The sequence below is a fragment of the Micropterus dolomieu genome, linkage group LG11 (assembly GCF_021292245.1).
Source record: "Micropterus dolomieu isolate WLL.071019.BEF.003 ecotype Adirondacks linkage group LG11, ASM2129224v1, whole genome shotgun sequence".
Classification (NCBI taxonomy): domain Eukaryota; kingdom Metazoa; phylum Chordata; class Actinopteri; order Centrarchiformes; family Centrarchidae; genus Micropterus; species Micropterus dolomieu.
In genome coordinates, this window is record NC_060160.1 from 2,325,630 (window position 1) to 2,350,840 (window position 25,211).

Genomic DNA, 25,211 nt, shown 5'->3' on the forward strand with positions numbered 1-25,211 from the left:
ACGTTTTTCATTACCCTCTCCAGGTTTCCTTCGGGGGTCACAGTGCTCCCGATTTCCTGTATGTCTTCCAATTTATGACAAATGTTCACCACTTTCTGTCCTTTTCATTGCATTCGTTACAGCTTCTGGCTCTGTACAGCGAGGATAAGCCCTTCAACGCTCTCTGTTTTCTCCTGGAGAAGGTGCATGCACGGGACGCATGAAGTCTGATCTGACTGTCCAAACTGAGGTCACTCATTTAAAAAAGTCCGACCTGTATGAAAGTGGCCCAAATCCGAACTGGAAAAGATCAGATTCCATGTGACCTGGGCTGTTCAAACATTCTGATCTGAGGTCACAAAGGAACAAATAAATCAGATTTGGGTGACTTTGGGCTGCAGTCTGAACGCAGCCTAAATATAACCACTCAAATACCAAGACATAGAATAGACAGGTGTTATTTTATATTCTAAAGTATCTGCCTAATAAATAAATATTAATATTGTGTCAACAAATGAAAAGTCTATAACCCCAACAATGTGGAAAACACATGTTAAACCTGTTTGGTCACACGATTTAAAAAAATATCCTGTTGAAATGTTGCTTTACTGTGATCTCAAGCTGCCTGTAGAAAAGCTTCCTCTGCTACCATGTACAAGGCGAGGGTCATGCAGTAGTGCCAGCATGCTTCCCTACTGTCTCTAATTACCCTCTTACAGTCTAAGTCACGTTGGCAAGGCTACTGAAAAGTAGCCTACGAGTTCTTACATTTCTTACGAGGGCATCCCGCTTTGATTCTCTTGGCACAAAATGTACCATGTTTGTTGACAACTCTTCAGATCCAATTTGGGCGCAAGGTGAAGATAGACAAGAATGTTTACTCATAAGCCCCACCAGTCATTATCCAGATATGTGGCTCATTGCCCCAAATGCCATTAGTTCCTACTGAAGATGTGGATTTTTAGAAAGGGGTCGCAAATACATGCCTGCAACTAGGGCTGCACAACATATTGTTTCAGCATCGTCATCGCAATGTGCCCACGCGCAACATTCACATCGCAGAACAACGTAATGTCAAGCAAGTCAAATGAACTCAAACACCTCAACTTTTTTGCTGCTCGATACAAAAGGAAATCGGCAGATTTTCCATGACTAATCTACAAGAGAAGTCTGTCTGATAAAACATAATTTCCTTCAGTTTAAGGGTTCTTGGATACATGGTGTTTGCTGATAGTAAGTGACAAGTAGGCTCTGCAAGCACAGCGCACCACACCACCAACCGCAATATTGTTTTTGATCAGTTCGGCCCCACCGTCGACAACTTGAAAATAGGTGAGGAACAGGAGAAAACCACAGAAACGGTGGATTTGGTTGCAAAAAGAAAAGCAACTTTTGTAAACCACTCAGGGGGCTGGTGTATAGCTGCTCTTTTATTTTTATCATTTAAAAAAAAAAAATATGTTTAAAAAAAGGATAGTTTGCACTCAAAAAGATTTGAAACTAAAAAGAAATATTTCTACTTATTTATTTTTATTTTCTGTGCATTTTCCCTACAAAATCACATCATAATTATGCTAAATTCTTTTCAAATAGAGTGGGAAATTCCTGTATTTTTTATAATGTATATATCGCAGAAAAGAATAATATTACATTATCGTGCAGCTCTACCTGTAACTAATGATTATTTCCATTATCGTTTAATCTGCCAATTATTTTATTAATAATCGATTTATCGACTTTAAAACTGCGATTTCTCAGACCCCAGGGTGGTGTTTTCAGTTTTCTTGTTTTTTTTCTCCCCAACAGTCCCAAAGCTGAAATTTTGTTTTGTTTTTATTTACTGTCACATATGACAAAGAAAAGCTGCATTACCTCACATTAAAGAAGCTCAAAATATTGGGCACGTTTGCTTGGAAAAAATAACATTAGTCAAAATAGTTGCTAATTGATTTTTTTGTCGATTGACTAATTGCTTAATGGACTAAACGTTGCAGCTTTACACAGATATTTAGTTTCATGTTAAAAAAAAAAAGGCTCAGTCGTTTACTGAAACAGCTGCTCACTGTAGTAGGAAATAGTGCATTTGTTGGGGACTATTTTCAGCGGCGGATGAATCCACTTGTGATGCTCTATTGAGTATTTGGGGCAGCAGGACGGTGTGTGTGGTGAAGAAGGAACCCAGTGCAGCCCAGTTGTCAGCTGACAATGGAGCTCTTCTGAGGAAAAAGACTGATATCTCTTCTTCCTCACACACAGGACTCACTGTTGATTTGTTGACAAGAAGAAAAATATAGATTATTATCAGACACATCCGTTTATCATGCTCTAGTTGTGCAAAACTAGTTTATACGAATGTAACAGAGTAGCTCTTTGTTTTTCTCACCTTCTGTCTGTCTGTCTGTCTCTTTGTTTTTCCATTTCTGTCTCTCACACACATACTCACACACTCTGTTACTCTCTCTCTTTTCCTATATTGCTTTCTCTTACACACACACACAGAAACACACACACACACACACACACACAAACACACACAAACACACACAAACACACAGCTCCAGGGCAGCAGTGGGTGGAGTGGAGCTGCTCTCCCAATTGAATATTTGGTCCAGCTGGCGTGTGTGTGTGTGTGTGTGTGTGTGTGTGTGTGTGTATATATATGTGTGTGTACGTGTGTGTGTCTATATGTGTGTTTTAGGGCGCGTGGAGCGAATAAGCACAGGTCTTTCCGGAACCCCGGGGAGATCAGTGAGGCGAGAGGACGCTAACACACACACACACACACACACACACACACACAGGCTGCTCTTTGTAAGGCGCTGAGAGATGGCGGCCAATGAAAGGCCTATTGATTGGGTCTGATGGGCGATCCAGGCCTTTGAATCCCATTACCAGCAGCAACACACTATTGGTGGCAACATGAGTGGGAGAGAGAGGGAGAGATAAAGAGGTGTGAGCGGGAGGTAGGGAGGTCTGAGACTGCCTCCGCACTAAAGTGACTAAATCAGAAAATGCAGATCATGTGTGTGAAACTAGCACTTCATGTTGTTTTAGTAAAGATCTACGTCCACACAGGAAAACAGCTCTGTTCTGCCCCTTCGCGTCACAGTAATATTTAGTTTTTTGTAACAAGTTGTTTAAGGGATTACTGTTTTAAATTACTGCAATGCAGTTCATAATCACATTTACACTTACACACTTATCCGCTGTCACGCTGGGAGTTTGAATGCGGGTTGATATTGGTTTGTGCGTTCATGGATGTGTTAGCTAGTCGTACGGGTGGAAGTAACCGCTTCTGTTGGTAAGAAGTTGTCTTATTAAGCTCTGTTGTCTGAGCTGTCTGGCTAACGTTAGCTACTGGTAAGCCTACATTCTGTTACGACTGGCAGAACCCAGGAGGAGACTAAAACCAGGAAGTGTAATACAATAAAAGATTATTTATTGTAAGCGGGGGAGGTGGCGATCCTGCTGGGGAAGGCGAAGGGCCATGGGCGGTGAGCAATGGCGGATGGAGAACGAATGAGGCTGCTCGTGGCTGGCTGAGAGCGGGTAGGCAGAACAGAGTGAGATTAGAAAAATCAGTAGCTAGGCCTTAAGGTACTGCTGAACGATGTGACCGAATAACTGAGGTAGAAATACTGCAGGGTTTGATGAGCGGATGCGGATCCAGGGAGGAGACACAGTAATCGCCACGCGCACAGCAGACAGACACATGAAAAAATACATATAAAACACACACAAGAGAGAAGTTGGATGGAAGCCTGCTGCTTTTACCTTTCTAGTCCTTTACTTCATGTGCTGTCTATCATAGAAACAAAAGCTCACTGCGTGTTAAACTACATTGTCTAATTTTAATTTCTACATGTGTTGAATAGAGAAAATGTTTATAGGTGCTGGAAGTCACCTTTGCTGGAGCTTTTACTGAGGAGTAATTCGAGTGTGAAGTAATTAATTACATTTTTCAAGTTACTTGCCCAACACTGGTTTCTGCTGTACAACCACTGAATGAGTATAAAACAGTGATTTTATACTCATTGATGCCGCCTGTTCCCAAGGTGAACTGTGATTCCTCCTGCTGCACTGAAGTGGCAATGAAATCTGTATTTCTTGATATCAAAGTCACCTGACAAAGTAAACACTCAAACAGTGCACCTGCGTTGTGTATTGACATTTAAAACGATCAATCACAGGGAAGTTTAGGGGTCAGTCTCTTAACTTTGCTGCCACACTCCTCACAGCTGTGTCTGAGCTGACTCAGGTTATTGTTTTCTAGAAGTTTCCCGCAAAACCAGCATTTTTAGATGTATCCACTCTGGAGACATTTTCCTTTTTTTTTTAGGTGTGAAAATCGCCGGCCTAGTGTGGACGAAAGGCCAAAACAGTTCAGCCAGCTTCACACGCACGTGGTTTAAAGATGCAGAACAAGAATATGCGAGAGAAAATGAGGGAGGAGGATGAGTTTAGGGGATGGAGCGGTGTGAAGAAAAAGAAAGGAAAGCCAGGTGAGAGAGAGGGAGGAAATACGAGAAGGGAAGGGAAGAGATTAAAGAGAGAAAGGAGAGAGAGAGAGAGTTGCTTTTTTATTGCTTAATATAAAAGCTGTAAGAAAATAGAGAGAGAAAGCAAAAGACAAACACACACCTCGGGGAACACAGTCACACCACTAGTTTCTCTCGCCTGTCTGAATGGAGACAATTTGATCATCATTATTACAAAGACTCTTTGATCAGATCATGTCTCATCAACCCGAGCCTGTCTGCTCTCTCTCTCTCTCTCTCTCTCTCTGTGTGTGTGTGATCAGTGCAGCTCAATGCACAATCTCAATGTCAAACCCCAATGTCATCTCAGTATCAGCGCCGCACACCTCTTAGCGCCTCGCTAATATGCTAATGCTAAAAGCTAAATGATATTAGGTAGGCTTCTGAGGCTGTCCTACCCTGCGCTCCGGGCTAATATGCTAATGCTAACAGGTAATCTGATCACTCAGGCTTTGAAGCAGCTCGTCTCTCAGCCCGCTGTGTGTATGTTAATCAGAGCAGGGAGTTCTAACGTTGTTGGCCACCGGCCACGGCGGCTGAGAAATCCCTGAATCCACCTGCTACTTTAACCATTTAACAGATTTTTAAACACTGGTGATGGTTAGTTACCTGTAGGTTGACTTGAAGAAACAAGTTGACATATGTTGATGTTTTTAAGAAATGTCAGAGCCAGAGGAGGTTAAGGAGGCGGTATGTTTAAAGGTCCATGATTGTCCTTTAAGATTATACGTTCTTATGATCTGTGGTTTTAGCTCAGCCAAAGCCAAGGTATTTTAAGGTGGGTCAGGTCTTTTAGTAATTTATAATGATTCATAAGAGTCCAGTGTGTTGGAAGAAAGAGTAAAATAGAACAAAGCTCTCCTGCAAATATAATAATAAGTAACACAATCAGTTAATATTCACGTATGATTTCAAGTTTTTCAGGTATTTTTCTCAGAGAGAAAGTCAATTATTCTATAACATAAATTTATGAAGTGGTATAAAGAATTTGCAGTAAATATCTGTCTTGCTCTTTTCAGCCCAGTTCAGCAAGTTTCCCAAATACATAACACTAAAATTAAAATCTATCTACCCTGTAAAAAGAGACATTAGGACCAGCAGAGATTAACCAGATGTTGCTTTTTAAAATATTTCTTCACACCGCTAGTGATGCAGGACTTTTGTCATGTAACTGCAGTGTGCCCTAACACAGTTTCACTCGGTGTTGCTATTTTATCGTACCTTTAATTGTTGAGGCTGCATAGATGCGTCTTCTCTTGAAGCTGCTACTTCTTTCATTCTCTGCCTCTTGAGATGCATTTTAAAGTTTTATGTCCTTTATGTCTATTGTGAACCGGTCAGTTTAGTTAATCGTATGTTCAAGCAGTCTTTTTTATTTATTTATTTTTTAACCAACAGTATCACCTGGGGTCACATTTACCAGGTAAACGCGACAGAGAAGCTACGGTAGCCAATACACTGTACGTGGGTGTCAGTGGGTCCTCTATTGCTCGCCTCCAGATGGTACAGAACGCTGCAGCGCGTCTTTTAACTGGAACGCGTAAATATGAGCACATTTCCCCCATTTTAGCCTCACTCCACTGGCTGCCGGTACATCACAGGATCCATTTTAAGATTCTTTTATTTGCTTTTAAGTGTCTTAATGGTCTTGCTCCACCCTACATCTCTGAGCTGCTACACCCCTATAGACCCACCCGTTCTCTCAGGTCAGCCGATCAACTGCTCCCAACTGTGCCCAAAGCTAAGCGCAAGCTCAAAGGGGGACCGAGCTTTTGTTGTAGCGGCTCCTAAACCGTGGAACGATCTACCTCTGCACATTAGACATCTTCACTGTCTGTTTTTAAGTCTCTTCTTAAAACCTACCTCTTTTCCCCGGCCTTTGAAAACTGACGTTGACATTTCTTGTTGTATTGATTTTCTTGTTTTATTGCATGGTTGTTATTGTTTTTATTTGTATTTTATGCGTCGTGTGAGCTGTGTTTTTAGTGTCTTATGTATTCATTTATTGTTTTACTGTACAGCTCTATAAATAAATTTTAATTGATTGATTGATACTTATTCTTCTTCATACGTATTCTACATAGTAATGAAACGTGCTCTGTTAATGCCGCTTGTCCATTTGGGCTACTGTGGAAACATGATAGCGCAACATGGCGACTTCCCGCGGTGTATTTAGATAGAAATGGCTCAGGTAATAAAAACATCAACAACGGTTCATTATTTAAGGTCTTTATACACCACTGGAAACATAGTTATGGATCTTATATTGCGTTTATGTCAATAGATAATCTTAAATATTACACAATGAACCTTTATGTAAATATCAGTTAAACAAAAAGGCAAAAAGGCTGTGTGGGAATTATGAGTGTCTGTCAGGAGCAAAGTTGGAAGCTGCTTTAGAGCCACAGAATCGACGGCCAACGTTGGTTTCTTTTACCCAAAACAACGAAGGATCGCAGTAGTTCTTTCAACTCAAACCACGGCCTTTTTTTTAACCCTGACCAAGGTGTTTGCATGCCAAATCATAACTGGTGTCAGATCAGACAGTGCTTACGTTTAAATCATTTTTGAAACCATTTTGAAAGACCCTGAGAGATGATGACGCGCTGTCGCTTCAGATCAGAAAATTACAAATGATGTATTTTGTCGTTTTAATTTGGAGGCTCATGCTCATCTTATAATATTAGCCAGACACAACAAGGGGTTACTGTTGTGAAAATAAAGTGAGCCAGGTTCAGGTGTGATGAAGACGTTTAATTTCAGAGACTGATAGAGGTTGTTGGACAAGGAGATCCAGTGCCAGCATACAACGTGTGAACAGTTAAAATGCCAACACCAAAATGTGAAGAACACTTCCTCTCTGGCGATATTTATCCTTCCTACAGCGACTCACTGAGTGTCCAAATAAGGTTATTATTCACCCCTCTATACATGTGTGAAGACTCTATTGGATGTTGGTTCAAATCATTAAAGCCACATGCAACACTTTCTACACGGAGCCAGTGATTCTGTCTGTAATAAAGCAAAATAAAGATAATCTCGACCTTGGGTTACCTAACAGATGGATAACTGTGCATCATTATCAAGACAGGCAGAGAGGGGGAGACAGCCTGACCAGAGTGTCACCTCTGACAGTTTGTCAACTTCCTCCTGATAGACGTCCACATGTCTGACTGCGAGATGACGAGAACGACCTGAACGTACAGGTAGTTTTTTTTTTTTAAAAACGTCAGCCCACCAGACTTTACTCCTTTTAAACTATATCCGTTCTTAGGATGCATCCTTTTGAAGAAGGTGGCCTGTGAAATCTGTCACAGCTCACTGGAGAGGTTTTTGTTCTGGGTTATTTTAGTAGTCCGTAACTTTTCAGTAGTTTTTCCTCTGCTTGATAGTACATGCAGAAACACACACACTGGCCTTTCACTGTCTTTTCTCTCTGTCACACACACTGACTGTCTCCATTTTCCTCTCCCTCTCTCACAGACACATAAATACATACCCGCAGCCTCTTATTACCGCCTGCTGTCTGACGCGCATAAAAGCCTGCTCTGCATGCCTTATCATCGTGTGATTGATGGCTGGCTGTTCTACCCTTATCGATTCTATGCTCTCCATATATTAAACGAAGGAAACGGAGCCGAATCGCTCGTGGAATAAGGCGCTGAAATACGATCGCTCTCCGATAGCCTGGCTAATCTGCACAACCTAATTCATTCCCTAACATCAGCCGGCCCTATCCCGGAGACGCAGACAGTCACGCTGTGTTTTCTGTAGCGCTGATAAATGTACTTTATGTTTATTAGCTGTGAGGTTTTTCACCAGCTTATCTGGAAATTATGTTGGGCAGAGTGGCGGCCGAGTCTGTTAAATTACTCAATCAGCCGTGAGATTTGAAGTAATTTACGACGTTTGCGAGGCAGTAATGATCGCAGAATGCAGACAGTCATGTTTTATTAGGATAATATTGATATATGAATGTGTTTTTGAGGTCGTTGTGAAGAGAGATAGCTGATGGTTTGGTTTTGAAAAGTGATTATTTATTGTTTATCTGTGAAATGTAATATGTAAGGGACAGTGTCACCGCTATCTGCTCACATCCGTTAAAGCTGCTTTAGAAGATGCGAGGTTGTAACTTGAGAGGAGGAGCCCGTCTTTATTTCCTTCTCTTACCTGATTTTAAACAGAAATCAGCATCTTTAAGGAGTTTCTGTTCTTCCCATCAAAGTCTTTGAGCCAAACAGAAACCATCATATGTCACTGTCACATAGTTAATTCATTTTAAACCATCAGTACCTGCCGTTATTGGCTGAATTTTCTGTATTCATATAATCTGCTGCAAACACTAAGGTTGCTTTATCTGGAAAACCAAAACAATTGTTGCAGAACAGCAGAGTTTTTAGATCCTTTAAGTTCCTTATCCAGAGGTATAACTCTCATTAAAGCATCATATCAAGCCAGTGTTGTAGGTTTATTGTAAATTCATTCATGTAAATATTTAAAATGTAGGAGCTTTACAAGCTGTTCAAACTTTTACTGATCGATTACGTTGACATGGCGGCAGTGAGGAAGCATTTTAAAGTTAATTAGTTAATTTAATTTATCGGACCCTTTCGACTATTTAATTTATGCAGTGGTAAAATGTGGCAAAATAAATGGAAAAAATGTGAAAAACCTTGTTCAGTATTTAGAAAAGTTTTTATAGTTTTTATATTTGGTTTCGGCTTCAGCCAAGAATTTTCATTTCGGTGCATCCCTACTTTTGAGGAGGTCAAGTACTTTAATTGTCTGTAAGCTGCACTGAAAAAATGTGATGTTCTTCATAAAAATGCAAAACATTGTAATTGCACACTAACAGTATAATGTTATTGTGTATCTCAACAGTTAATTCTTCTTCAGGGCTTTTTCATCTTCACCTTTCACCCGCCTGGACAAAATAAACATTCCAGTCCCGTCATGACAAACACATTACGATTATTCATTTTTGACCACAGGTTTTGACAGTGAATTTGAAAGATGTCTGGATCAGAGAGTGAAGTTCTTGACGTGCTTGAGAAACTGCTCCAGTATGAGGAGAACTCTGTACGACAAAATAAAAGTAAAGTGAAATGCTGAACGATAAATTCTGATGCTTTGCTGATGATTTGTTGCTTTTCATGATTGAAAGTTGAATATTTTTGGGTTTGGACGGTCGGCCGCACAAAACAAGACATTTAAAGGAAACAGCTTGGATAGAATTGATAAATTAATAGAAAAAAAAACGGATAAATTGATAATGAAACAAATCATTAGTTGCAGCTCTTACTGGCTGCAGACTCCCAGTGTGTATTTGTGTGTGTGTGAGGGGTTGAAACACCTCGTCCCATCCGTCTCCACTCTGTGTATCCTGCTCCATAAATATTGGTGGTGTGGAGGTCTGACCTTGTCATGTGTTGACTGATGCCGTCGCCCGTCCATCCCTCACTGCAGACAGAGGACCGTCTCGGGCAGGGCGGCACAATGGCGGCTGTGTGGAGCGAAGCTTTTCTGAACAAAAACGTGAAAATAACATGAGACTCCGAGGAGCTCTGCGGGGAAGATGGTTTTAATTATGTTTAAGGCTTTTAGAGTGTTTTGTACAAATCCTCCAGCTCATTTATCACATTGTCCCTCTGATATATCCACATTCTGTTTTCTAGATGCTTCTCGTGTCAGATAAAAAACAAAATCACCGCAGTGTGTAATGCTCTTTGTTCTGGCATAGAATCAGAATATACAAGGAATTTGTCCTGGTATTTTGGTGCACAGCAGCAGTGACAATAAAAATAGTAAGAGAAATATAAGGTAGAAATGTTTATTAATAAAATATGTGAAATGGATCTGTTTTCAGGTTGAAGAACAGAAAATGTAATTGAAAATATGTTTGCCTCTTGTCGTTTGTCGTAAGTGCGTCCCATTTTGGTGACTTAAGCTTAAGACTGTAAAACAAATACAAAATTGTAGAAGCACCTTTTAATGCGTTGATCTCTCTTGAGATCAGGCTGATCAGAATAAGGGGTTAAGTTTACACACACACACACTAACTCATAGCAGTCTTGAGAGGATGTGAGTGCAGCATTTCCCATTGCAGCACAGCAGGATGTCAGAAGTGGTTAAGTCTTGAGGACTGAGCACCATGAGGCTCACACTCACACTCACACACACACACGGATCAGAAAAGGCTGTAATGTTGCTGGAGTGTTTTCCAACATCGCCTCAGGCTGCTCTGTACCACCATCCATCCATCTAGCTGATTTAATTATCATTCATTTATACGTCCATCTATTTTTTCTTTTCTTTAAACAAAAAACCTTTTTCATGTTTACTTTACCACTTTTGTTTCTTTATACCATCCTTTCATCCTCTCATCTCCATAGAGAGATCTAAGTGGAGAGAGAGAGAGAACTATTTTCACAACCAATCAAGTTTAGTCTTCTGTTAGTCAGAACCTGAGTCATGGCCCTTAAAATAAAATGTCATTTCAATACAAATAAGGTGTTTTTTCATAGTGATGTTTGTCATTTCTGTCGGTAATTCTAATAACAGTTGTCATGTTAATAGCTGAGATCTGGGAACAAAGTAACATTGTTAAAGTTCGACAGCAGTCAGACGATCAGACAGTTTATTCAGATAATGTAAACCACTTTATTTGAAGGTCAAACCGAAAGTGAGTGCATATGAAATGTTAGATAATCCCCCACTGCACAAGAAAACAACCACAGTAAGATGAAGCAGGATGGATGTTAACAAAAGACAGTTCTAGTAATTATTTTACCGTTCACCTTTATTTTCTCTTCCAGACAAGTTTGTCTCACTTGCCAGTTTGTTCCCAACCCGAACTCATCGTCTGATTCCTCCTGACCTGATCGGTTCTCTTGAGAAAGTTAATAGATAAATATCTCTAAACTGATATCAATCTTTGTGTGTTTCTGTGTGTGTGTGTTTCAGAGTTTCAAGCTAAACGTGGACAGTCGCAGCGCTCTGAAGGAGAGTATAATGGAGGAAGGCAGAGCACTGCTCTCTGTCATCACCTCACACCAATCAGGTACACACACACACACACACACGGTCATATTTATTCACAGCTCCTACACACTCACAATGAGTGCCCCAACTCTGTTCCATTCATTATTAATATTTGGATTAACAGAGTGACCTTCAGAGAGGAGAACTCATATGAATGTAGCCGAAAGAGAGGCTGAGAGAGAGAGAGATAAAGACAAAGAGAAGGAGATGGAGAGGCAGAGATAGCAAAGCCAGCGGGTTGAAACTGGCTGGCAGGGAAAGAAACATAATTTTTTATATTTTTGCAAGTCAAAGAGAGAGAAACTTTGCTATTCTGGAACGATTGTGGTTTGGATTTAAAAAACAACTACTTTCTTAATGTTAGGGAACCATAGTCACTGTGAATGAACATAGTCACGGTCAAAAGAAACAAGAAGAGTCATAGTTCACTTGGCCACCAGAGGTCCTTGTCAGTGAAAAAGTAAAGATATGTGGGTCGTATTTAAGCGTTTGACCAGCAAACTGATGCAACCACATGATGGGAGGAAAGCATTAATGTATAACTTCTCTCCGACCTGCACAGGATGGATGTGAAAGTGCTGTGCTGTCCTGTCCAGCATCACAGAATGTGCAAGCTTATGATAACAAAATGACTTTCAGTCCGTAATCATCAGTTGAAATACAAAATAAGAAACGGACATGAAAATGTAAAAGATTGTCCTTTTAGCAGCCAGGAAACATAATGATGCAAAGAGAGTTGTATTAGGATAACTAACATCTTTGCATCCATTAAAATGTGGCTGCATTTTGTTAAAAAGTTCAAGAACTCTTCAATCACATCTTGCTGACTGTATTTCTACATGTAGCAGATCTGCTGGACTTAAAAGGTTAAATTCTCTTTTTCAACCTGGAATTGGTCCAGTATTAGCGGGCGCAGGCCTGCTTATTTTAAGTATCTGACAACACTATAGAAATGATCCCTACAGAGATTTTTTAAAGAGTAAGATCCATTTTGTTTAACCAGAAACAGCCACTATATCGCTCTCACAAAGCCACCAGTGTCTGTTCATAAAAACAGTAATTTTACCTTGCTGAACAAGGGAGTTTCTGGTCTACCGCTGCCTCAGTCGTTTATTTTATTTGTGTTATTGTGTGACTTCATTCTCTTTTTATTTGTGTTATTGTGTGACTTTGGTGTTTTTAACCATTTAAAACACCAAAATCATAACATAATACAAACTAATCGATCAGGGCAGCAGGAGACCAGAGAGGTAAAATTACTGTTTTTTGTCAAGGGAGTCTGGTCAAGTTTTGTAGTGACATGTCACTGCCTTAAAGGGACGTAAATATACCCCGTGTCTTATTTACATCCTCCCTACAACTGGATCAGTCTGTAGAAGAAAAGATTACCGTGGTTGGTGTCTGCCTTACGCCGTTTTTCCATTACCAGTACCAGCTGAACTCCCCTCGACTCGGTTTGGCCGCCCTCCGTAGTACCCAGAGACAGTGTACCCCTCAATGCAGCTGGTCGTCATAGCGACGCCACACACAGAATATCAGAATGTAAAGACAGATAAGCGGTATGAAAACCTTCCAGCTGTGTTTTCCTCTGCCGTTGTTGCTGCAGCGCTCTGTGTGTCCTCAACTCCGAAATCTTTCAAGCACATTTTTTTCCCGCCATCACTTCTCGTAAAACTGTCAATATTTAAAATCTACACAGCTGATTTCTCATCTCAAAACTTCTCAGAAGTGGATTTGGTGATGAAATAACGTATGAAAACTGTAAAATATAAAACCTGGCCTCTGTCTGGCGCACGCAATGATGACGCAGTGAATAGTGACGATTCTCTCTGACCAATCAGCAGTCATTTTAGTATCGCCTCAGCTCGCTTGGATCCTCGACGGGGGTGATACGAAAAAAAGTACCTGGAAGCAGGTACAGGTGCAACATTTCCACAATGGACAACCAAACACAGGCGAGTCGAGGCGAGTCGAGGCGAACAATTGGGATGATTTATGGAGTATGTTTTGTAAAGCGGGACAAGACGAAGATTACAAACTTTAAAACCAGTTGTAACCTTTCCTCCTTCTGATGGGACCATTTTTATTTTTATGTAACAACTCGTCTGAAATTAGTTTGACATTTGGATTGGTGCCAGTGTTTCTCTCTTTTTCAGTTTCTCTCTCTCTCTCTCAAATTCTCTTCTTTCTGGTTTATCCTAATGTCCCTCGCCCTCCAGGTCTGAAGGATATCCTCCATATGGTTTCCAGCCAATGGGATCAGCTCCAGCGGCAGATCCGGCGCCAACATGGCTGGATGCTCCGCACCCTCCGCTGCATTCAGGCCCGCCTTCTCTACACCTGCCAATCACAAGAGTACTTCACCGCCTCGGGGGAACCGTCGACCAATGGGCAGGCTCCGTTCCCAGCGGATGGCCTCAAGGTAAAAAAAAAAAAACTAGCTGTGTTTTTTATTTTCTCTTGAATCTCTGTGATTCTGTTCATCTGTTTATTATTTGTTTTGTTCTCTTCGGTTTATATCCTTCCATTTCCTCTCTGGTTGATCCCCGTTATCCCTCGCTCTTTCTGTCACACACACACAAGCTCATAGTCACACACTTACCCATGACCCTTTGTAAATTTATTTTGTAAAAATTTGTATTGGCTGCCAATTAACATCCTGATTGGTTTCTCAGTTCTAATTGGCCGCTGGTTAATTGGCTGGACTTGGTTAATTGGATCTAATTTCTGTGTCTCTCTCATTGTCCTGTCATTCACATCTTGTCACCGCTGCTGTGTGTATGTGCATGTTTGTGTGTGTGAGTTTAGAAATTTCCAATGATTCATCTGTGGCCTCGTGTCTTTTCCTCCTGCTCACACTGAGAAATAACAGATTTAAAAACTCCCCTCATATCCTTTGTCGCTCTGTTCATTTGTTCATTCTCGTCCTTCTTTCGTTAATTTTATATCTCTATACTTTTTTAATTTAATAATTCTAAAGACATTTACCTTTTTGTATTTATTTTTTAATTTTTTTTGCAATACATTTTTATTGAAAGAGAGTCGAATACTTCGTTTTCTTCCCACCCAGATAACTTTCATTCAAAACATCAACTTATTCTGCCTTTTTAAGATCCCCAACCTGATCTAAACATCAAAAATGTACAAGAAAAAATATATAAGTAAATAAAATTAGACAACAAAGATTTAAAAAAACTCCAGCCACACCTTGAGATGATTCATTTTTTCTCCTTCGGTTACAGCTTCTCAAGGATCCATCATTTTGGGCTTGACGCTAAACAGCGCTGTGGAAAACCTTCCTAAGAACATGTGGCATGCATAAACTGTTGAAATATGTAGATACCGAATCTGAAAGGACCTGAGGACAGTCAGACCCCCGTCCCAATCAACCTGATTTAGACCCGTTGGTCACTGCACTGATGCAGAGACGCTTAAATGCGCTCAGCTATTTACACACACTAATCCAACGTGATCCAGCCTGATTTAGGTCCTGGTTTAGGGCTCGCTTACTAGGACCTCTAACTTCCTTCCTTCTCTATGATTTATTTTAACTTTATTATGACTTTTCCTTTCTTCCACATACAGTGGGGAGAACAAGTATTTGATACACTGCTGATTTTGCACGTTTTCCTACTTACAAAGCATGTAGAGGTCTGTCATTTTTTATCATAGGTACACTTCAACTGTGAGAGACGGGAATCTAAAACAAAAATGCAGAAATTCACATTTTATGATTTTTAAATAATTAATCTGCATTTGTATTTGATACATTAGAAAAGCAGAACTCAATATTTGGTACAGAAACCTTTGTTTGCGATTACAGAGATCATACGTTTCTTGTAGTTCTTGACCAGGTTTGCACACACTGCAGCAGGGATTTTGGCCCACTCCTCCGTACAGACCTTCTCCAGATCCTTCAGGTTTCGGGGCCGTCGCTGGGCAATACAGACTTTCAGCTCCCTCCAAAGATTTTCGATTGGGTTCAGGTCTGGAGACTGCACAGTTATGTATCAAATACTTGTTCTCCCCGCTGTATTTCTTCAGTTATTAGTTTTCCCTTTCGCTTCTTTGATCCTTACTTTTCTCCTGTAGCTGCACCCTCATTCTTTCCTTCCCATTTTCTTGTCATCCTTCCTGTCATTATTCCCCTCCTTCTTCATCCGGTTTAGTCCCTTACTTCCTTGCATCTATCCTCACTTCCTTCCTTCCCTTGTTTCCTTCCTGTCCACCTTCCTCTATTTTCCTTTCCTCTGTCGCATTTTCGTCAATTTAATTTTGTTTTCTCTTCCCTATTCCAGTTTCCTATTGTTTGTCCTCCCCTTCCTCTCTTCCACTTCATCTCCTCTGTGGATCTTCTGTCTTCCTCCTCCTCTAGCATACCTGACTCTGGTTCTTTTCAGATTGTTTAGTTGCAATTAGAGCTGCAGCAGCCTGATCACTGTGATCAGTCAACAGTGACAGCCATTAGCCAGCTTCCACCTCTGTGTGTGTGTGTGTGTGCATGCCTCATAGTGAACGTGTGTTTTTGTATTTGTGTGTTGTCTGTGTTTTTATACGTGTGTGTCCATTAGCTGCTTGGCCGCAACACATTAACAGTCCATTCATTATCTGTGTGAATCTCCCTCTGCACTTAAAGCTTTGATCCGTAAAACCTCTAAACTACATACTGAGGTGTGAGCCTGCTGAATTATCTCTGTTCGCTGCACGTACTTCTGTGATATTTTAAATTATTCAGTTTATGTCTGTTCTGGGCAGCTGAACAATGAGCCTAAACTAACAGTGAAGCACAAAACCTGCAAGTTCCCCCCTTCTGTGGGAGCTAACAGCCAAAATGGCTCCCAGTGTTTTGCAAGGGTAACCACAGCTATCTTCTTCTGTTGCTATCGAGTCATGTCTCCGTTCATTTGGGACAAGTTCAGTTACAAGTCAGGACTAAAGTCATCCAAAACAAATCAAAGTCAAGTATAAAGTGATGAGACACAGGCATCCCCTTAATTGGACGCTCTTGCGCACCAGACATTTTTACATTTTTATATATTTCTATGGTTTTATTCTGTATGGAGTTGTGACGTCCACTTTTTATTTATCTATTTATTGTTGTATGTTGTTTGAATGATTGCATTCTGCCCTGTACAAGCAGCCACATGGTCAGGATGAGAAAAAGTATTTGAATCTTGTTAGAAGGCTGCAGATAACGAGGATTTTATTAATCGAGTGTCTTCTTTGTCCCTCGCTATTTTCTCTCTCTTCCTCCACTTTGCAAACAGCGCCATCATAATCACGTCTCGTTCACACAGCGTAAGCGCGACAGTAATAATTGTCCGTGCGAAACAGTGCCCCATATAGTTATATGGATTAAATGAACAATGAATGAATGAATCTTGATGAGTACAAATCAGAACTTTAGCAGTTAAAGTTAAGTCTCAAGTAACGCAAGACTTGTTCACATCCAGACTCAAGTTAACAGCCAAAATAACCGCTATGTGTACTCGTGTCTTTTTGGGGGGAAATCTCAAATCAAGGCTCGATGTATTTGGCAGGGCTCAGGTTGTTTGAGACAAGTCCATTACCAAGTTGACGTGTTCGGCAGATATTTTACTCTTTTACTACATCAAAAAAAAGCACGTATCATGCACACATGAATCGTGCTCCTCAACATCACATCGTTTTAACACATTTAAATTTAGTTAAATAGTCATTTTTTGTTCGGTCAGCCACTTTTGTTTTTCTCGAGTGTTTACAAGTCAAGTATCAACGTAATGCACCTCCACAATAAGACAATAAGCTGCAGCTGTGCTTAAAAATAATGACAAACTGTGCATGTGGGGGTTCAGTGTCCTGCTCACCGATTTAGTTGATGTACCTGTGACCACGTGGTAACAATTTCAGCCTTTTCAAACGTAAGGATGCTTAATCTATTTCACTATGAGGCTGCCATTTAAAGCCGTCAGACAGCTTGATGGTGTTGTGGAGGAAATGAGCAATAATTTGTGCAGTAAAAATCCCTGAATGTGCCTTTACTGTGTGTTCATTATCTGCTAGTTCTCTTTAATGACAATCAGATGCATGGCCTAATTACTGCCACAGACACCAAGGTGGTGGTGGTGGGGGGGGGGGCAGACTGCAAGGTCAACCAAGGGCATCATGTTTATGTGTGTGTGAGTGTGTGTGTCTGTGTGTTTATGGACCTCGGTAAAAAAAAGAAAATATGACACAAGAATGACCAAGGGCAGAGGGTAGGTAAACACACTGCAGTTCATTTGTGTGTGTGTGTGTTTTCGGTGCAGGCTTTTGTATCTATTAGCATCTACGTTTGTGTGTGTTCAAATGAACATAACCTTGACTAAAGGGCAAAATAAAGGGCAAATTGGAATAAATGTATCAAATTATGAAGCCTCCTACAATATTTATAACCAGCGGATCCACTATTCATTACAAAAGATTAAATACCAACTTGTATCAATAATTCATCCTCTTAATCTTCATTTTTAGAGCAATTAAGAGCAGAGGCAAATGACATATTTCACACCCGGCTCTTAAGATAGTTAGCATGCAATTTAATGAATGTGAGTGCAGCTCTGCGGGCTGCGGGTGTCTCTGCAGCCGGACATGTTTGGACACATTTATCTAAATACAATATCTTCGCTGGTTAATGATGATAGAACTGATAATATTACTGAACATTATATAACACATCAACAATGATGAAATACTTCTCAACAACAGCTTGAAAGACAAATGTATTAAATGCTTTTGAGGATGAAAATGTACAACATTATATTAAATGTGAGTAATCCTACTTTTTTATATTATGTTACTATATGATATTGATCCATATTTAATCTCATAACATTTTTACATTGTGATAATAACAACTTTTCGCGAACGTAGCTGACGTACTTCTTTGTCATCTTGGATGGTTCGTTCACTTCTCATCACGTGCAGCTTAACGAAGCACAGTTCTTTCATTTGTTGAAGATTCATGTTTCATATTAAGGTGTTAGCACGCCATCTGGAGACAGATGAGCCTTTACATTGGAGACGGTTTTAGTGCAAATCCTGTTTTTTAGCTACTTTAAAAAAAAATAAAAATTACTGGACCAGATTCTGAAAGAGTCAGTATAAATGTCTGAATGATCATTTTGTCTCTCAAATAGCTTAAATTTTAAGCATCGGAGGTCATTCTTTTAATAATAGTAATTTGAAAAAGACCCTTAAATGGTCCACTTAGCTTTTTATGGAGGTTTTCAAGCGTAGCAGATGGCGTTTGCTCAACTGTCATGGAGCAGGATGTGTTGACACTGCTATGACGTCATCCATAACACTTTCAGAACCTTAAAGAGGTCATATTATGCTTTTTGGCTTGTAAGAGGTTTTTGTGCATGTAAGAGGTCTGGAAAGTGAGAAAGCCCAAAGAGAGTTCCCATCTGCCACAGAAAACTCTGAACTGCTGGAAAACAGCTCATTTGTAGTCCAGCCATTTAGCTTTCATCCCTGTGACGTCACAGGGATGAAAGCTCATATAGCGCCTCATATAACGCTGGCCACTCATTGACCTGCTTCTCTTCTCACTGGCCCGCCCTTCTCTGCTTCTGATGAGCTAGTAGTCCTTAACCTAAGGACTGTGCATGTGCAACTCCCAACAAAGATCTTGTAGAGACAAGATGCATCACTCCACAGCTGAAACGAAACCTTCACACACAGGGTGAAAAGAGGAGCTGCAGCAATGTGTGCAGTATGACAAAAATATGGTGTTTTTTGAAAATGAAACCATGTAAACCTGTTCTGGTACTACCCCTAAATAAGGTTTTGAACCTGAAAATGAGCATAATACCTCCTCTTTAAGGCTGCGTTCAGACTGCAGGCCAAAGTGACCCAAATCTGATTTTTTTGCTCACATGCGACTCACATCTGATTTGTTTATGACAGTGTGAATACAGATTGGATTGCAACTTTGACGTCACTCTAGAGCAGCTGTTCCCCTGCCAGATGGTGAACAAAAAAGCTCCACAAAACCCATTATTAAACACGTGGCTCTCTTCCTTCTCGTCCTCACTATTATCTGCTCACAAATTCCCTTTCTTACACCAGAAATCTGCAGTAGAACGAGAGAGAGCAAAGAGAGTTGTGGGGCATATGCGTTGTGGAAAACCGTAATGAATGTTGTGGAAAGGACAGAAAGTTGGGCAACACATGGTGGCTCCACTTTAATCTTGAGAAGCTGCAGAGCTGCAGTTTCTATTCATTCAACTTATGGTATTTTTACACGGGAAGCGACACTCCGCCTGTGTAGGTGAGGATCTCTCATCCATCCATCTTTCAAGTAGCCGGCTATTTAAAAACGATTTCATATTCTTTGTGTGGTTCATCAACGGTGATAATTTATCCCAAAGTCCCGCGAGGTGCGAACAACTCTGCACAACACCAGTGAAGCTGAGCCTGGAGGCAAGTGTTCCTCATCTGCGACTGCACACATACACACTACGCCTACACATGCGCACTGACGCCCCAGGGTTAGGGTTACAAATTTGGACTTTTTTTCTTTTCTCATTTTTTTATTTACATCATTAAACGTTGAAATGTGTATTGTAACAGGCTGTATTTTAACTTATTGGGAGAAAACTTGTAGTTCTATGTAAAATCAGACATTGAGCACCCCCCGTATCGCATAAATGGCGTGATCCTTGTTTCGCTGTGAAGCTTCGACTGTTCGAATCAGGCATCGAATCTTCGACTATTCGGGGTCAGCGCTAATAAAGCTCTGCAAAAGGCTGGTAAGTGGAGCCTGTGTTCAGGTATGTTGTTGTTTTGTTTTGTTCGTCTTTCAGCTCTTTCCCACTATTAATTAATTGCTGATATGGTCGCTGTAGCAACAACAGGTGTGGTGTGAGGTCATTAATTTAGGCTGGGTCTTAACGAGTCTCCAATGAGTAATACTGTGTCTCTTGGTGCTCATAAGCTTGTGTTGTTATTGGTGTTAACATATGTCGCTGACAAGGTGTCCAACTTTTCTGTCTTTCATGTAATTTTTTTTATCCCTCCTTCTTTCATCTATTTTTAAATTATAAAAAGAAACAGATGGAGCAACAGAAAGACATATCCATCCTCTGCCTCTATCTTTCGCCCTGTGTCTTTCCATCATCCCCCTCTTCCTTCTTCTCTCTCTACACTCATCTATCCGTCACTAGTTTCCTCCCTTCCCACCTCTCATCCTTAACTTCCTCAGTCTATCTAAAGTTCAATCCATCCTTTCCATCTATTCATGTTACTTGCATCTCCGTCACACACTCTCACCTGTCGTCCATCCATCCATTGCTACGCCCTTCCTACTCTTTTTACTTTCTCCCTTCTTTCCTCCCGTCTTTACTTTCAATATCTCTCCCTCCATCCCTTTTGTCTTCTTTCATCCATCCATTCTTCTCTTTCTAATCTTCTTCTTTCTCATCATCCTTTCCCCACTTAAATGTCTGTCATCATCCCTCCTTTCATCAGCTTTCTTGTCTCCTTCTCCTCTTCTTATCTTTCCATGCTTCCATTCCCCCCATCCCTCTTTCTCTTTTCTCATCCTCACATTTCTCCTTGCTCCCTTATCCATCCCTCCACCGGCAGACCTTTACATTCACACGATCTTCTCGCATCTTGTATCTTTCCCCGCGTCTCTTCATTCCTCCCCCCATCTTCCAGCCCTCCCCCGATCCCTCCCTCCTCCCCACTTTCTCCGTCCGTCTGGAGAGGGGCGATTCATGTAAATGTCAGGAAATATCAGAGCCGGGGTGGCGGGATTAGGCGGCGAGGAGAAGATACACTGATACCAGCAAATATAACGCTCAGACAAGATGGCCAGCATCGGGGATTAGGACACGCACACACACACACACACACACACACACACACACACACTGGGTGTGTTCAGACACGCTGAAAGGGTTTATGTGTGTGTGTCGTTTGAGAATATTGTGACTTCTGCAGTGTGTCGCTGCATTTGAGAGATTTGTTGTGCTTGTGTGAAGATTTTCAAGTGGCGTCTGTAGCGTTTTTTGCATTTTGAAGATGAAGGTGTGTTTGTGGCTGCATGTGTGTGTGTGTGTGTGTGTGTGTGTTTTGGCAGGGTGAGTGAACAGAGAGAGAGAGAGAGAGAGAGAGCGAGAGGTAGAAAGGTGTTTAATACGAGTGTGAAAGCAGTGTAATATTTAACAGCTTAGTGGGATTTGTCTGTCACATTACAGGGGATTGGACTGAGTCTGGTAACACACACACACACACACACACACACACACACACACACACACACACACATACTGAAAAGGTGAATGGATGTGTTCAGTGACAGCTCCTGAATCTGAATGTTCTCTGGAGCTACAGGTGTTCACCGTTATTTTTTAATAACCTCCCCACTACCACATTACACTGAGGTCATGTCCCCTTTATTTTGGGGTTAGCAATAACAAAACATATTCAGTGTGTGTAACATTTTAATATTATTCATTTTACTACTTGGGGATTCTGCCCACAGCTCATTCCTTATTTGTTTCCTCTGACATGATGAGATTAGTTGGGAAATGGTTAATGGCTCTCTGACAGACAGTAACGTCTCAGTGTATTGAAGGAAATTTGTGTCAAAAATCAGAAAAAGCACATTGTAAGAATAAAACTATATACTAAAGTGGGACAGAGATTGCTGCTAAAAAGTAATAAAGAAAAAACTCAAAAGGGATCTAGTGGTCTAAGACATAGACTAGGGGCAACAATAATAATAATTACTATAATAATAACTGCATGAAGAAGCCAGTTTTGTCTACTTACTTATCCTGTTGCTTTTTATTGTGAAAGGCCCAACAAAATATAAAATGGCATGATAAAATAATAAAGAAAACGTTTCTTAAAGCAGACTACAGAAGAAGAAATCTGTGAGACACTGAGGGAGGCTTAAAACATATAAATCTGACCCTGATAGAGGATGAGAAGAAAATCCACATAAATAACTTACCTAACATTTTCATCTTCTCTTAAATTAGATATTTTTTTCTTACATCTTTGTCTACTTCAGGTGTGTTTGATTACCTGTACCAGAACAACAAACTCCTCTTAAGATAGCACATACTGTAAATGTAAATGCTCTGTATTTATATAGCGCCTTTCTAGTCTTTTACTTTTTCTGCATTCACCATTCACACACTGAGCCTAAGTGCTCAAAGAGAAACTAACATTCATACACTTGCAGAACAGCCACCAGGGGCAATTCGGGTATCTTGCCCTTCGACATGCAGCCTGGAGGAGCCGGGTATTGAACCGCCGACCTTCCAATTACCGGGCAACCCGCTCTACCTCCTGAACTCCCCTGTACATTATCAAGCAACACACAGAGAAAAAGGGACATTTGTCAAAAAAGTACCCTGTAAGATACGGAAATGGTCGTTATAGTGGGAACCGTGGACCTTTGTGTATTTTTAAAGGTACAGAATCGTTGCTGACAGCAAAGGGTACATAACTTTTAACAAGCTTGAGGTTCAGGCAAATGATGCAGAAATTCACTGATCCCCCGCCACCAGGAAATGAAGGGGTGGTGATGGATGTCAGCTAAATGAATAAATGTAAAGGTACATTTTTTGTCACAGAAATGTTCTTTTAGAGGTACAGATAAGATGCTACACAAATGTACCAACGTTCAGAGGAGGAATCCTCGTAACCCTGCTGGTTACAAATGCTTTGTCGCTCCAGCTGTACCCTATTTTACGTCCATACCTGTACCTTGATTTTTTTTGTGTGAAGATCACTGTGTGTGTGTGTGTGTGTGTGTGTGTGTGTGTGTGTGTGTGTGTGTGTGTGTGTGTGTGTGTGTGTGTGTGTGTGTGTGTGTGTGTGTGTGTGTGTGTGTGTGTGTGTGTGTGTATGTATATATATATAAAACCAATTTCACTGGAGGGGGGGCATGTCAAGCAGGGCGAGGAGGAAGAGGAGAGGTGATGGGTCGAGATTAGACCATGTTCCTTTGGACACGGGGGACAGAAATCCTGTTAGAGACCTGAACCAAACAGCCCTGAGCACATGCACACATACTCACACACACACACACATCTTAAACGCACATACATCAACATTTCATACACGCAAAGAACACATGGAGTGTTTTCCTTTGTGATAGATTTTGTGTGTGTGTGAGAGAGAGAGAGAGAGAGAGAGAGAGAGAGACACTTTGTCAGGTAAGAAGTGACCTCCCAGGTGGGACTTCACACAGTCTGAGCTGAGTTAAATAACATTTACCGTGTGTGTGTTTGTGTGTTTGTGTGTGTGTGTGTGTGTGTGTGTAGATGAGGTACTTGTACATTTGTGATTGTGGCTGTTGGCACTTGTATGGTGACTCTGACTGTGTGTGTGTGTGTGTGTGCGTGTCTTATCAGTGTAGCTGGTGGAGACAGCTTGTTGGCCTCAGGCCTCTATTTCACCCCACAGACCACACAGAGAAGGCATGAGGGAGGCGGGGGGGGAGACAAGAGAGGAACGGTTGGGGGAGGGGTCAGGAGAGACGAGGTAGAGAGGGAAGAATGGATGTTGGGGAAAGGTGAAGAGAGGCAGAATCAAGGGAAATGAAAGAGGGGAAGAAAGATGGGAGTCCGCCTTTCACCTCCCAGACTCAGATTTCCAACCCTGTCGGTTTATGTTCTACGACAGATTTCTTTTGCCTAACACATTTTTCAAGGGAAACTAAAATCTGCCTGCAATATGTGAAAGGAAACCTATTTCAAGAGAAGTTAGTACTACACTGTTGCACCGCACGGTTGGTGCTATACCTGAGTTCACGTCCTGAGTCCTGCGCGTGGTGCGGTTTAGTCGTTTTGGAAAATGTTAGTGAAAGATTGCCATTTCGGTTAAATGTTAGAAAAGTAAACTTTCTCTAACCTTAACCAAATGCTGTGCGTTGTCTTACCATAAAATTTTATAGATTATGATTCTGCTCTCAAATGTTTAGACAACAAAAATATGTCTTGTTCAAATGTCTTGTTTCACCCAGTCAGCAGTCTAAATAAGATATTTAGTTCAGTCACTTCAAGCAGGGAATGTTTGCTCGCTTTATAAATAACCTTAAATGATAAATGAATTCAATCAAACTTATTGAAGATTAATAATTAATTAATGATATTAATTTCAACAGATTTCATATTTTTGTTTGGCAGCAAAGTTGTGAATCTGGGTTTGTCATTGAACGCACCACACGTTTCAGTTAATAGTTGCGTTAGAGTTACACTAGGTTGTCCACAATTCAATTAATCATACATACAAATAATAATAATACTTCTGAGTTGACAATGTTGTGGGTCCAAGAGGAGGAAAGAAGCGAAGACAGGACAAATTAAGGAGATCATATTATGCTCATTTTCAGGTTCATAATATTATTTAGAAGTTGTACCAGATTTAGGTTTACATGGTTTAAAAAATAAATAAATAAAAACGTTTTGTCAGTTTTGGTCAGACTGCACATTGCTGCAGCACCTCTTTTCACTCTGTGTGTTGAACGCTCCGTTTTAACTACCGAGTGAAGCATCTCACTTCTATTCAATCTTAGTTTGGTGTTACACATGCAACAGGGGTTTGCTCCGGTTAGCTCGCAGTAGAGTTTCATTGTCCTCTCACGGGTCACATTTCTCCCGCATTATG

The 25,211-nt window shown here is 40.8% G+C and overlaps 2 protein-coding genes across 2 annotated transcripts in view; one reads left to right on the forward strand and one right to left on the reverse strand.

The window, feature by feature from the left end:
• kcnh5b (potassium voltage-gated channel, subfamily H (eag-related), member 5b) overlaps positions 1 to 25,211 on the reverse strand; it is a 1,142,829-nt gene that overhangs the window by 700,782 nt on the left and 416,836 nt on the right. The window lies entirely within an intron of this gene.
• The window catches only part of akap6 (A kinase (PRKA) anchor protein 6), a 207,656-nt gene that overhangs the window by 31,090 nt on the left and 151,355 nt on the right, over positions 1 to 25,211 (forward strand). Inside the window, exons 10-11 of the mRNA XM_046062163.1 lie at positions 11,481 to 11,577; positions 13,778 to 13,980. Of these exons, the coding sequence (XP_045918119.1) occupies positions 11,481 to 11,577; positions 13,778 to 13,980 (300 nt within the window). The remainder of the gene's footprint in view (positions 1 to 11,480; positions 11,578 to 13,777; positions 13,981 to 25,211) is intronic.